The sequence below is a fragment of the Ahaetulla prasina genome, chromosome 2, assembly GCF_028640845.1.
Source record: "Ahaetulla prasina isolate Xishuangbanna chromosome 2, ASM2864084v1, whole genome shotgun sequence".
Lineage (NCBI taxonomy): Eukaryota > Metazoa > Chordata > Lepidosauria > Squamata > Colubridae > Ahaetulla > Ahaetulla prasina.
In genome coordinates, this window is record NC_080540.1 from 173,579,904 (window position 1) to 173,594,148 (window position 14,245).

The 14,245-nt window shown below is 40.5% G+C and overlaps 1 protein-coding gene across 1 annotated transcript; it reads right to left on the minus strand.

Annotated features, from left to right (window-relative positions):
- Nucleotides 1–3,219: 3,219 nt before the first annotated feature.
- Nucleotides 3,220–11,852, minus strand: LOC131192430 (sperm acrosome membrane-associated protein 3-like). The gene is made up of 4 exons (XM_058171576.1): nt 11,714–11,852; nt 10,977–11,135; nt 9,880–9,958; nt 3,220–3,286 (listed from the first exon to the last, which is right to left on the minus strand). Exons 1-4 carry the CDS (start codon nt 11,850–11,852, stop codon nt 3,220–3,222), a joined length of 444 nt encoding a protein of 147 aa, XP_058027559.1.
- Nucleotides 11,853–14,245: the final 2,393 nt, after the last annotated feature.

The window sequence follows — 14,245 nt, forward strand, 5'->3', positions numbered from 1 at the left end:
AGTCTGCAAACGCCCCAGTTCCTGCAAATGTTGGCTTTCTCGACGGCAGGAAGGATGCGAAAGGTGATATATATATATATATAGCGTGGGCAATCCGGGAAGTGGGGGGAAATATCTGGGGGAGTGGGAAAACTCTGAAAGCCGAGCCCTTTTTTGAGTTGGGTTGAGGACCACGTGGCTTGGAATGGTCAAAGGATCGGCTTTGAGGTCTTTGTGGGGCGAGGAAGGATCTTGGGTCGTTGCTACATGGGTGGAAAGGTTTCTGGGCACTCGGACATCCAGCTTACTCAACCTGCAGATCTGAAAGGACCCTACAGGCATTTCAAACGGGATGAAGGCGAGGTGCGGTCCTGAGGATTCGAACACCTTTTTCCGCTGCCTCGACGCCACCAATATAGTTGCACTGCCTTGTAATCTTAAAAAAGAAGAAAGTGCTTCCTTGTATTGGCGTCGTCTTGGTCACGTTGTCTCCATTGCATGCGGGGGGGCGGGCTGATTGTGTGTGAGACTGTAGCGCGTCATATCGCAGAAAAGGGCCTTCCTGGTGGATGTTTTAACTTTTTTTAAACTTTTTTTTGCCCTCGTCTAATCCAGGTACCTTGAGAGCCCTCCCCCGTCCATTGGCCATACAGGCATTGAAAGTAATACGGTTCGTTTATCGCCCCTACTGGCAGAAAACTGGAATGGCGGCCTTACGCAACTTTAAAAAAAAAATTTAAGACGGCCAAGTCGCGCGTACTTTTGCTTCGTCCGTATTTAGCAGCGGCGGATTCGCACGTGTTTCTAAAAATCTACATAACCGTCTCGTGTAGGCGACCTTTCTGAACCGGTGGTAGGATTGCTTTGCGCCATTGGCTCACAAACCAATTTTTTTGAGTTGCGGGCGGAGGTCAACCACGGACCGGCTTTCTGCAGGGCTCTCTCTCAAATAGGCGGCCTGCGGAGAAATGCCGCGCCCGAGATCGTTTTAAATCTCCGTTTTATTTCGTAAGTTTTTGTTGGCTTTTTTTCCCCCAGGAGCTGAATCTATGGGTGAAAACGTTAAACTCAAACCCAGAGAGGCCTCCTGAAGCCCACGCAGACAGTGGCACTTTCTTGTAGTAATAAATTCAATTAAGTGCTATATTGTTTGTGTGGGATTTGGGCCTGGCAGAACTACAAACCCAGCATCTTTATTGCCTTGGCTTCCCTTAAACTGGAATGGATAAGAGGTGCATGTAATCTTTTTATATTCTCTAAAATCTTTTTTTTTTCTGTCTGCAGAACTCCCAAGCAAAGAGAAGCTTCATGATCCATCTCTGACTGAGCCTTGCCCAGATATGGGCACTTTCTTAAAAAAAAATTTCTAATCTGGAAAGTGCTTCATTGTTTGGGTGAGGCTCTGGCTCAGGTTAACTCCAAAACAGGACTGCTTGGAATGTCTTTCTGGTGTCCCATCTTGTGTGAGATCTTCACACTTCCTGGAGACAACTTCACCAGGGGTTCTTCTGTGTCATATGTGCTCCTAAGTGCTCCGTGATGAAGTCGTTTCTAGGTGGCCCAGACACCAATCCCAGCTTATCTTGGCTGCACAACCTTCTGGCTGGGTGTAGCTCAAACTTTAGCACTTCCATGTTAAAGCAACTCTTGTAAGTGCTACATTGTTTGGGTAGCTCCTAAATCAGGATTTTCCAAATGCATGAAGAAAAATAAAAACTTTCTGTATACTTATAATAGCATGCTTTTATTAAAATACTTTTAAAACCATACTTTGTTTTGATAATCAAATTTCTGATCTATAATAGCTTATTAATACATTGCATGCAGAATGTTAAAATGTATCCTGGAAGTCAAAATTTTCAATATAAATGTTGCAAGCTATAAATAAAATTTGCAATATATTACAATAAACAAATCTCCTGTGTTTTATTAGTTAAATGCTCATAGATACCAAGGGGGTAAATGTGATGGGACTCTTATGTCTTTCAACAACTTGTTGTAGTTGGGGGCATTTTATACAGAACAGTACTTTCCAAACTTTAAACAAACTTATTCCATAATGGCTTTCTAAAGTGCCATTGGGAAAATGTTCATAACCATACATATTTCTCATGGTTGGCAACCTCCTTTTAAACTTCAAAAAAGTTTTTAAAAAGCAACATTTCATATAGTGTGCATTATACCTTCCCCTGATCAGTTTCCTAGTGATGAGAATTCCTACTATGGTGATAGCCTAATAGTCTTTGTGCTTATTTGAGTTTAAAATTCAGAGAATCCGATGTGCATCTGAATGGGAAATAATTTTCAAGACATGGATGGGTTTATCTTTGAGAACCCTTTTTGATTTCTAGCCATCAAAATTTATTGAAAGTTTAATAACATCTAAATTTGTGTATAAACAAGGTATCAAATTCTGAGCAATGGGATTTGTGACTTCACTGTATTCCCAACAATCTTCCTAACAATTGGTGAATATCACCAATTTAAATGGATGCATATGGTAGGCTTCAGATTTGCTACTTGTCACTGCCTTATTTAGGGATTAGGCAAATTTAATTGGGAGGGTCATTTCAGGTGGCCATTAGAATCAATACTAAATTCAAAGATAATGAATTTTTAAATGCCAATTCAAAGCTGTGGTGAAAGCAAAATTCTGAATTGGATGATTCATAAATTACTCAAAAACCACTCAAGCAGAGAAGTTTTCAAAACTAGTTTCAACACTACATGGGATTATACATGTTTATGCTTGGAACTATAGATACCTTGCATTTCAAAGAAATAACCTCCACTGTATTGTCCCATCCTTATAGTCTCACTGCTTCACCTTCATTGAATGCATATGTACATAACAATGTCTCTGTTCCTTTTATATCTTATTAAAGATATATTATTTTTCTTGGCAGAAAAAAGTAACATGTTTTTTAAAGGAAGTTTATCAGACAATTTTGGTCTTTTCATGAATTGAAAAGAACATCACAAATCAGTCCAAACTTATATACATGTGTTTTTAATAGATGTCATTTCAATCATATTGCTTGAATAAGCTTTTTATACCAGATCTGTTTTCTCAAGAGTCCCAAGTTATTGTTGCTCTTCTGGTAAAGGACAATCCAGGGTTTTTAAAAAAATATATCCGGTAGGGTTGCTTAGCTTCAGGAAGGCAACAGTCTCAGGGCTCTTAAAATCATTTTCATGGCCTTCAGTACATTCTTTTTTTTTTCTCTTTGGTTTCTCTCCTCATAACTTGCATCCTTTCAACCAGACGGACAACTGTAGACCTTCACAATTTTCTCTCCAACCCATCCTGAGAGTAAGGGAGGGAGGGGAGAGGACAATCTTATTAGCAAATTCAACCTAAGCAAATAACACAAATGGAAAGAGTACAGTTTAACGCTTGTATAATCTCCAAAAACAAGAACAATGCAGTTGCAAAGCTCAATGACAAGGTGGACAAGTCTTTCTATGCAGCTTCACAATTATTGCTCTCAAGTCTGATTCTACGAACCCCCTCGGTCTAGCAGCAACATTAGAACAGTTCACCAGAAGCTTGTTTAAAGATCACTGAATTCCCGCTGTAAGCAAGCAATTTTAAGCAGACGGGAAAGAAGACCAATGTAACCATTATAGATAGCCCTTGTTTAACAACCGCAATTTGAACCAGCAACTCAGTCATTAAGTGAGGCAGTCATTAAGTGAAACCACAACTGTGTTTAAAGTCTTACTTCAGTTTACCTTTGCTTTACAGACCCAAAAAGTAATAAATGTGAGGATTTGTCACAAAATTACTTTTTCATCACTCATAACTGAACAGTCATTAAACGAGGCAGTTGCTAAACAAGGACTACCTGTATACTGATCATAAGAATGCAATTAGTTTGGGATATATAATGGAAATGTTGAAATTGTCTGCATCAGAAATAAAACTTTTATGATTAGTTAAATGCAAGGACACAAGTGTTTACCAGAACTAACCAAAAATACCCTCTTTGAGGTTAGTTCTGGTAACTACTTGTGTCCTTGCATTTAACTAATCATAAAAGTTTTATTTCTGATGCAGACAATCTCATTTCTAGTTTGGCATTTCCATCATACATTCCCAGCAAGCATTGGTGTTTGAGATAAGAAATCCAAATAGCATGGAATATTACCACAAATGGGGAAAGATATACCAGAATATAATAATTGGACTGTGGTCCAATATATGCCCATCAATACATTTTAACTTGAGAAATGCAGTACCGGAATGCTAGATATGACTTTTCATCGATTGAGGAACTTTGGGAATGGAAGAAGCCTGTGTGGAACTAGAATAGGTGTTATCCTAGATTGTCAACTGTTTTGAGTATTCCATTCACAATTCAGAGTGAAGGTTAGTCTCTGTGAACATTCCTATCCCATTTGCCCTGCCTTACACGTTGGAGAAGTCCTTATAATGCACACATCTTAATTGCCTGGGAGACTCCATATAAAGGAAGAGAGGTTTGTTAGGAAAAAAAAACCTCCTTGGCAGACATCTTTCCATAAAAAGTGAAATGTGATGGGGCTAGTTAGCAGTGCCTATTCTCCTGCTTCATGAGGTTGCAATTGTGCAAGTAGCTCCAACACAGGATTAGTCCTGGCTTTGAATTCCTACTTACGGTAGTTGTGCTATGTGCTCAGTAATCAAAGCTGCATTTCATCTTTCTCACAGGATAGATATGGAAATTGGAAGGATATTACAGGAAGGGAACATGCTTACTATCCCTTTGGAGGTATAAAATAAAATGGTTAAGTAGTCTATGGCAGTGGCTCTTAACATGGGCAGGGGCGGTGATGTTGTTATAGGGGGTCCAGAAAGGCTTGAAGAAATGTTATGATTTAAATCTTAAGTTAAGTCTTGGTGGTCCATGGCAGTAGTGGGTTGCAAATCCTGTCGCTACCAGTTCACTCGTGGGTGCGGGCATGCAACGCTTCTGGCCAAACCGGTAGCAACCCACCACTGGTCCGTGGCCACAAAAGGTATTTAAAGGGGGTCTGTGGTGAAGAAAAGATTGAGAACCACTGGCCTATGTATAATATTAACAACAGCCAAAGCATTGCCAAATTCAGGTGCTGAAATGCAAATTTGGTGATTCCACACTTTCAGAGTAGCCACTGGATGGCAGCACATACGGTACCCACTGTATGGCTATACAGTGTATACACAGTACAGTTGTGCGATTACCAATTAATTAGCCCAAAGTAAATCCCCAGGAGAAGCAGCTTTTCAAATAGAACGGGAGATGATTTTCATCAGTTGAAAATACCATCTACAACATTTTTGCAAGTGTTATGAAATGTGAAGTTGTGGCATCAAGTTATAGTGTTCGAATACTGCAGAGAAAGCGTAGGACCATGATGGTGAAACCTATGGCATGCATGGAAGAGGTGGCACGCAAAGCCCTCTCTGTGGGCATGTGCACCGTTGCCAGCTGCTCTTCTAGTTTCCGGTGTCCACATGCACGCTGACCAGCTGGTCTTTGCGGGTGCCAGAGCACTGGAAAACAGGCCAGAAAATGGCCAAAAAACAGACCATCTTCTGGGCCTTTTTTGAGCCGTTTTCTGGGGAGTTTGGGGGGTGTTTGCAGGCCGTTTTTCAGGCTGTTTTGGGGCCATTTTCTGGCTATTTTTTGGGCCATTTTGGGCCTGAAAAAAGGCCTGAAAACAGCCTGGAAAATGCCCCCAAAATGGCCTGAAAATGGCCAAAAAACCAGGCACCCCTGGTATGAGGCTACCATATCTAACCTGCAAAAAATCCATAAGACCACTAGATGGCAATCAAGAGATAGGAAAAATTCTACAGTTTTATTGGTCCCTCATTCTTCTTCCTCTCCCTCTCTCTCTCTCCCAAGCTCTGACACCAGGTGACAACTCCACAGGTAAACGATTTATAGTTTTTAGATATTTTCTAGGAGAAGTATTATGTGCTGTTATCAGGATTGAGAATTAATAAGTATTAATCAAATATATGGAGCATTAATCTACGTAGATTCGAGATAACTTTAAAAGACACACACACACACACACAAATCTAGTGATTTTCAGCAGTTATGTTGTTTTCATTAGTATGATATTCCAAATCTATTATTCAGCGATATACTTAATTAAGAGATTTTCATTTCATTCTGATATTTGTAGCTCTTTTTTCTTCTTCTTCAAGTTACTGCATGTCATTATTTTAGTATAACATACATACAATTCATTTTCTTTCTGTCAAATTATGCTCTTGGTATTTTCATTTATTCCTTGGTTAATATCCAGAAAACTAAACTTCATTCATTTGTGCTCAAAATAGCCTTCTCCAATCAATTATCCTCCTTACGTGTTTGATTTGGACTCCCAAATAGAATAGAATAGAATTTTTTATTGGCCAAGTGGACACAAGGAATTTGTCTTGGTGCATATGCTCTCGGTGTACATAAAAGAAAAGATACATTTATCAAGAATTCTAAGGTATAACACTTAATGTTAGTCATAGGGTACAAACAAGCAATCAGGAACCAATCAATATCAATATAAATCATAAGGATACAAGCAACAAAATTACAGTCATACAGTCATAAGTAGAAAGAGATTGGTGATGGGAACGATGAGAAGATTAATAGTAGTGCAGATTTAGTAAATAGTTTGACAGTGTTCAGGGAATTATTTGTTTAGCAGAGTGATGGCGTTCAGGAAAAAAACCACACGACTTTTGAAATAATCATGATTAAATTAATTATTTAATTTATACTGCAACTAAGTGCTAAGGAAGCCTGCAGCACATAGACTAAGAGAAACATTTTCTTACACTGAAGATAGTGATGTATAGCAGGGGTCACCAACCTTTCAGACCTCAGGGACCACTAAATTCATAATTTTGTTTGTTTGTTTGTTTACATTTATATCCCGCCCTTCTCCGAAGACTCAGGGCGGCTTACAGTGTGTAAGGCAATAGTCTCATTCTATTTGTATATTTACAAAGTCAACTTATTGCCCCCCCAACAATCTGGGTCCTCATTTTACCTACCTTATAAAAGATGGAAGGCTGAGTCAACCTTGGACTTGGTGGGGCTTGAACCTGCAGTAATTGCAGGCAGTGTGTTTTAATAACAGGCTTCTAACAGCCTGAGCCACACCGTGGCCCTTTTAAATCCCACGGACCACTAATATGATCTGCCTAATGAATGGCTGGGTGGACGTGGCAAGGTGGTCATGTGACTGGGTGGCCAACTCGATTTCACTCATGTCGAGGGGCGCCTTGCCAGCCTCTATTCCTTGCCTGCCCGCCCGGGCTCCTTAGGGCCCCAACAGAAAGCAGTTACTGGCCACCATGAGAAAGCAGCCATCACGAGAAAGAGTTGGCAAAACAGCTGGCTCAGTTCAAATTGGATCTGACCGAGAAGGAGGCTCAGCAGAAGCACCTCACTGAGGACTACAAGTATAGGCTTTCCAAGCAGAGGAAAGACCTGCAGGACTGCAAGGCCAGGTGCCAGCACCTGGAGGCTCAGCAGGCTGAGTTGGTCAGCTAGTTCCAGGACATGATGCAGTCCCATTAGAACAAGGTCCTACAGCTCTTTGTCACCAGCAACACTTCCCTCCAGCCTTCGCCCAAAGCCCCATACCAAGAGGCTGAAGCAGACCCCAAGTTGGAATTTCTGCCCCCCTCTGACCCACACAAAAAGACCCAGAAGGGGGAGTCTCTCTGCAGCAACACAAATGTTCATTGCACATATCTGGCCCAGGGGCCCTAGTTTGAGAACCCCTGATTTAGTGCAATATAAAAAATGCAAATAATTTTTCTGTGGACCACCAAAATTTTCTCGTGGACCACCAGCTGGTGACCATTGGTGTATAGTATGACTGTCACATGCAGAAACCAAATTTAGTTGTGATGGTGCTGATCGAAAGTCATGGCATTCATAAAAATTGACTGCCTCAGGAGAAATTGCAATAAAAAAGCAGAATCCCTTCTTGAGGAAGACTGCAAGGTATGAAGAATTCAACAAGGCGATGGATAAAACATTTAGTGAAGAAATCAAATACTAATGTGAGTTCAGACAAAGTCAAGGGTGCAAGTGAAAAATATTCATTGATTGTGTGGCTTGCCATTTCCATGAATGCTTTAGTGCTCTCTTCAAAACACCCACAATCACATTGCAAATTATACTACACTTCCAAAAAGATGGAGCAGCAAAAGTTATACTTTGGAATTTGTTGAGTGTATGAAGTTTAATCATGTTATTTTCCAAAATGTGATGAATGATACTGAATGCCTCTTATCATACATTAATGGTCGGTGAAAGTAACAAGATTCCAATTAGTAAAGTCTGGATTTTATCTATCAAGTTTGGCTCCTCTAATACTAAGAGTTACAAAATACTACTGTATTTGCTGTAATGATACAGGTGATTTTCACAGTGATTAAACCATTCTTTTTTGTTGCTGTTTTTGAATCATTCTTGACTCCTGCTGACTGCCTAAATAAGTCTTCTTAGAAAGATTTTCAGAAGCAGTTTGCCCTTGCCTTCTTCCTAATGCAGAGAGAGTGACTGGCCCAAATTCACCCAGGTAGCTTTCTGTCTAAGTCAGAACTTGAACTTGAGGTCCTTTGGTTTATAGCCTGGTGCCTTAACCACTATCCCAAACTGGCTCTCTAAACAAAATTCTACACTGATAACAAATTGAATCTGGAAAATATTATAAAGTCCACTTCACATGGTGCAAGTGTCACATAGGGAAAATACAGAGGTGTCACAAGAAGGAAATCCCACATCTCAAAGAGCAACATTGCATAACTCATTGGACAGTTCTAGGGAACAGAGATCCATGGGAAAATGTGTCTCTGGTGAAAGATATAAAAACATCTGTTTGCACAGTATATGTGATATTTCGTATGACATCAGTAAAGAAATTGCAATTTGAGGAAATGGTCCAAATTGCAGAATATGAGGAAATCTCATGAAGACCATTAAATGAGGTATTTTCCAGTCAAAGAACTAATCTATATAAACCATTAGTGCAGTATTTCTCAAAGGAGGTTGAGAATGTAGTAGCCAGTTACTACAGAACTCAAAAAAACTACATTGCTACTACTGCAGTTGAAAATGTTTTGGCTGAATTGGCAGAAATGCTGTATACTGTGCATTACACCAGCTGAGTCTTTGGAATTTGCTAAGGCCAGGATAGGAAGTCAGTCCCAAAGTGAAAACATTATTACTAGCATCGGAGTAGTGATACTGTTCCGTGATTTCTTAGTAAGTATGTAACCATCTGGATGGCAGAAGAGTGAGTTGCATTTAAAATACCAACGTTACAAGAGCAAGAATACATTTTTGGGAATGAAGAAATTCAAAATCTGGTGTGTAAGTATGCAAAAATTCTGAATTTTCATCTTTGGAAAAGATTAAAATTGGCATTCTGAAAACATTGCTTAAAATGTGACCTATACCATAAAGGATGTAAAATTTTAATACATATAATAACTTTTTTCCTTGGAAAACTGACAAGAACACTCAACAAAAACTAAGAAGAATCAGCAATTGGTCATACTAATGATAAAAAATAATCACTGATGAATTTGATTAGAAAACAATATTAAATTCAAGCATTCCTATTTAAGTTACTTTTTCAAATTGTTTTGATTCGCAGATGTAATTTGTGCACAATTATGTAATCAGTTGACTAAAAAAATTAACTTCTCATTTAAAAATGATAATATTTTAGAGAGCTTTACACATAAAGTATATTGTGCACTTCCACCCCCCCACCAAAAAAATCACTGCCTCCTAGTCCAATAATGCTCAGATCAGCCCAATTGCTGCTCAGAAGATATCATGCTTTGTGCATCTGCTTGCCTGTCTTAAAAGGGATCATTGCCCCTGCCCCAAATGATTTTACCAAGATCCCAGGCCTCTGGGTCCTTGTGCAATCCGCATGGCACAGACGATATCATCATTGATATTGCTTGTCAGCAGATCTGCAATAACAGAGAAGATGGTATCAGGCGCTGAACTCTAGACTCCTGTTCCTTCAGAGCTATAGAATTCCTGGTGGCCTTCCTCAACCAGTGCTTAGGACAGTATTTTAGGGAGACCTTCTAGCCTAATCTAAAGTTCATCACATCTCACCTTTACAACAGTTCCTAGACCAAGGGTGTCAAAGTAAATTTCATTGAGGGCTGCATCAGGGTTGTGTTTGAACTTGGGAGGGGGTGGTGTGCATGGCCAAGGTGGCCATGGCCAGCTTGAGGTCACTCATATCGGAGATGCCTGTGGTAGCCTGAGCACTCTGCCAGTAAAAATGGGACCTGAGCTCTGTTTTCAGCTTCGACGGCCTCCTGCAACCCTCTGCGAGCAAAAACTGAGCTCAAGAGGGCCGTGTGCAACCCTCACGAGCTTCGTTTTGGCCATGATGGCCTCCTGAACCTCTCTTCCAGCAAAAATAGAGCACAGGTGGGCCGTGTACGGCCCCCCCGGGGCCCATTTTCAGCCACAACGGCCTTCTGCAGCCCTCCCTGAGCTCCATTTTTGTTGGCAGAGGCACTGCAGGCTGTTCCTTCATTGTTTCCAGGGCAGCCCTGTGGGCCAGATCTAAGCACCTCGCAGGCCGGATCCAGTCCACAGACCTTGAGTTCGACACCCCTGTCCTAGACTTTCTGGCAGAGAATACCAGCATGCAAGAAAAAAAATATGTGCAAAGCTTACTTGAATCTACTAGTGTCACTGTTATGCAAACATCGTGTAATAATGGGAGATAATAATTCTATTAGGTCTTTTCATGTCATATACTTGAGCCATTCAGTCTTCCGTCTGTGATCAGTGGCTTCCTAGCAATAAATAAGGGCAGAATTACCCACTGAATGGTAATTGTTATACTTGATACTAACAGTAAGGGCTGAGCTAGATAGTGTAATCCTGCCTCGTAGTGATCTTTTCTTATTTAGCTGCCAGGCAGCCAGTTAAATGTCACTGAAGCCAACCCACTTGAGAGCTCACCACTGCAATGCATTTGGCAGAGGTTTGGTTTCCCGTGTTTGTAATCTTCACACCAAATGTGACTGTTAATCTGAAAGATGCCATTACTGGTGCTGCCATCAGCTTCATGGTCCACAAGCGCCGAGTCAAAGTGGCTCTCATAGAAGGCTAAGCAGACCCCTGTTAGAAGAAGAAAAATGGGTAATTTGGAACTCTCTTTCCAAATTAACACAACATTGAATCTAGGAAAAGCTTGATGTTGGCACTTGGAAGAGGTACACTAATTCGTCAAGCATTTCTGAATACAGACCCTTGCTTATTGTAACGGTTTTGGTTCAACTGTTCATGGCAATAAGTAAGTCACCAGCTGTTCTTAGACGATGAGTTCCATCACCTTGCTTGTTGGCCATATTGACTGAAGCTGATGGAAGCTGGATCCCAATAGTTGAAGGGTGACATAAGAGTCTGGTTTTTGTCCTTTTCTTTGGAAGATTAGCTCGTAATAGTTTGGACCGTGACTTTTTTCTGCTCACATGTTACTGTTGAAATGTATCAGTCTAACCCAGGGGTCTCCAACCTTGGCAACTTTAAGCCTGGTGGACTTCAACTCTGGGAGTTGAAGTCTACCAGGCTTAAAGTTGCCAAGGTTGGAGACCCGTGGTCTAACCAACATTTCTAAATAATGGCTTCAGTTCTGGACACAAGGATAGCACTCCCCTAGAGGTGGGGAAATGGCAAAGAAAGGATGAAGGACTCACAATCAGCCAGACTGTATCCACGATATCCCTCCAAGCCAGCTTTCTTCAACACTCGGGCCAATTCACAGCGTCCAAAGATCTTTCCACCAACACTAAATGAAAGGCATATGAGGAGGGCCAGAAGCAGAAGATACTTCATCCCTAAAAAAACATTGAGTAGAAGAAACACTATCCCAAGTGAAGGGCTGGTAAGGTGAAGGCAGGAGATTCCAGAGTGGCCTATGGGGAAAGAAAAATGCATTATGGACTTTCACAGGCAGTTAGAGATTCAAGCAGCTAGACCATTCATTCCATTTATTCCATTCCATTCCATTCATTCATTCATTCATTCATTCATTCATTCATCTTTCTCTTGCTTTCTCTCTAACTGCTTGGACCTGTCACCTGTGGACCAACTTAACAAAGTACATGTTTTATTTTGATGCTTCAGTGCTTCCTTTTAAAGGAAATCATCTGGCACTGAATATTTGAAATGTTATAGTCAGCAAAAAGCTATGTTCGTGTTTCAATTTGACTGTTTTCACCTTTTAATTTATTTTTCTTTGGAAAGGGCAGTTAGCTGTAGAAAATGTGCAGTTTTCCATACAATCGCTCATTCTATAGGATCACACTCTCCTAAGATCTTGCAGGCCTAATCTTGACTGGAATTCAAAGAACATTGTCATTCTACCCATACTTGCTCAACCATGGTGTCAGTTTTGGAAGGCAATTTTCTTTTTTGCTTCTTAACTGGCACATATTTTAGCTGGGGAAGTTGGGTGGGGGTTGTTGTTGGAGCGGTAGAAAGTTAGTCATAACAACATTCTGTATTCAAGGACATCCTGTGTCTGATGGAGACTCCCTGAATATTGTATCCAATTGAGAGTGAAGAGTTGATTGGACAATGTGATGAACTTGTGGGTGTGGGGCAGGGCTGTGAACTGTCAACTGGGTGTGGAAAACTTAGAAGCTTTCAGTTTCGGGTTTTCCCAGCTGTGCCAACATGACATAACATAACGTAATGTAACATAATAACAGAGTTGGAAGGGACCTTGGAGGACTTCTAGTCCAACCCCCTGCCCAGGCAGGAAACCCTACACCATTTCAGACAAATGGCTATCCAACATTTTCTTAAAAATTTCCAGTGTTGGAGCATTCACAACTTCTGCAGGCAAGTTGTTCCACTTATTGATTGTTCTAACTGTCAGGAAATTTCTCTTTAGTTCTAAGTTGTTTCTCTCCTTGATTAGTTTCCACCCATTGCTTCTTGTCCTTCCCTCAGGTGCTTTGGAGAATAGTTTGACTCCCTCGTCTTTGTGGCAACCCCTGAGATATTGGAACACTGCTATCATGTCTCCCCAAGTCCTTCTTTTCATTAAACTAGACATACCATGACATCTCTAATAAATTGGAACTTTGAGGAACCTCAAGTCTCAGAGCTTTATTTCATTGGGGGTGTTCCTTGGAACCCAGACACATGGTATATGAAAGACATCAAACATGGTAAAGATTTCTGGAACACCAAAATCTCAATGAATAGCATTTTATTTTTCCAGTTCACAGATGGAAATCTATTCCCTTCCACCACCACCCATGCCAGAAAGGTACCTTTGACCTTTGAGGACACTCTCTCACCCCAATATTTTGCTGAATTCTTAGCATTTTTTCCATAGGCCTTGCTATTGCAACACGGACTGTTCAAGTACATCTACAGGTCACAGATTTCCTACCCAATATTAATCTTATGTCCCACTTGTACCTTATGATTCTTGATGAATGTATCTTTTCTTTTATGTACACTGAGAGCATATACACCAAGACAAATTCCTTGTGTGTCCAATCACACTTGGCCAATAAAAAATTCTATTCTATTTTTCAAAAGTAACCTAGCTCCAGCACTCTCTAGTGATGCAGATAGGTCATTACTGGCCTTAATTGCCTTATAGAGGTTGGCTTTAGTTGACCACATGTATTACTTCAGTTGCAATCAATACAACTAACACTTCTCTTCTTCCCTGCCCAGAGTTCCTCCATGCAATGACTTCTATGTTCCTGTTACCTTAGAGCAATGCTTCCCAAGCTTAGCAACTTAAAATGTGTAAAATCAGCTCCCAGAATTTCCCAGCAAGCATGCTGAAGTATTCTGGGAGCTGAAGTCCATAAATTTTAAAGCTGATGGGGTTGTAAAACACTGCCTTATAGCAAAAAAGGGGGGGAGAAGGAAGGGAGAGAGGGAGGGAGAGAGAGAGAGAGAGAGAGAGATAGAAGAGAAGAGAAGAGAAGAGAAGAGAAGAGAAGAGAAGAGAAGAGAAGAGAAGAGAAGAGAAGAGAAGAGAAGAGAAGGAGGGTCAGTTCAAATGCATTTTCTAATTTTAAACAACTTCAGTCATTATATCTTTTGCATTTCCTGACTCCTTTCTGCTTTTCTTCAGGCATTTCTTTCTGCTGCCTGATGCATTTACACCAAATATTACTTTTCTGTTGTAGCCTTTAACATACACATAATAACATAAGCAATTACAAATATGTATCAGTTTGTAAAAGTAAAAAAAA

Coding starts and splice junctions, on each gene's coding strand:
- LOC131192430 (XM_058171576.1), bottom strand. CDS start 11,852: ATGAAGTATCTTCTGCTTCTGGCCCTCCTCATATGCCTTTCATTTAGT. Junction 11,136..11,713: donor TGGATACAGTCTGGCTGATT/GTGAGTCCTTCA, acceptor TTCTTCTAACAG/GGGTCTGCTTAGCCTTCTAT. Junction 9,959..10,976: donor CTGCCAAATGCATTGCAGTG/GTGAGCTCTCAA, acceptor CTGTTATTGCAG/ATCTGCTGACAAGCAATATC.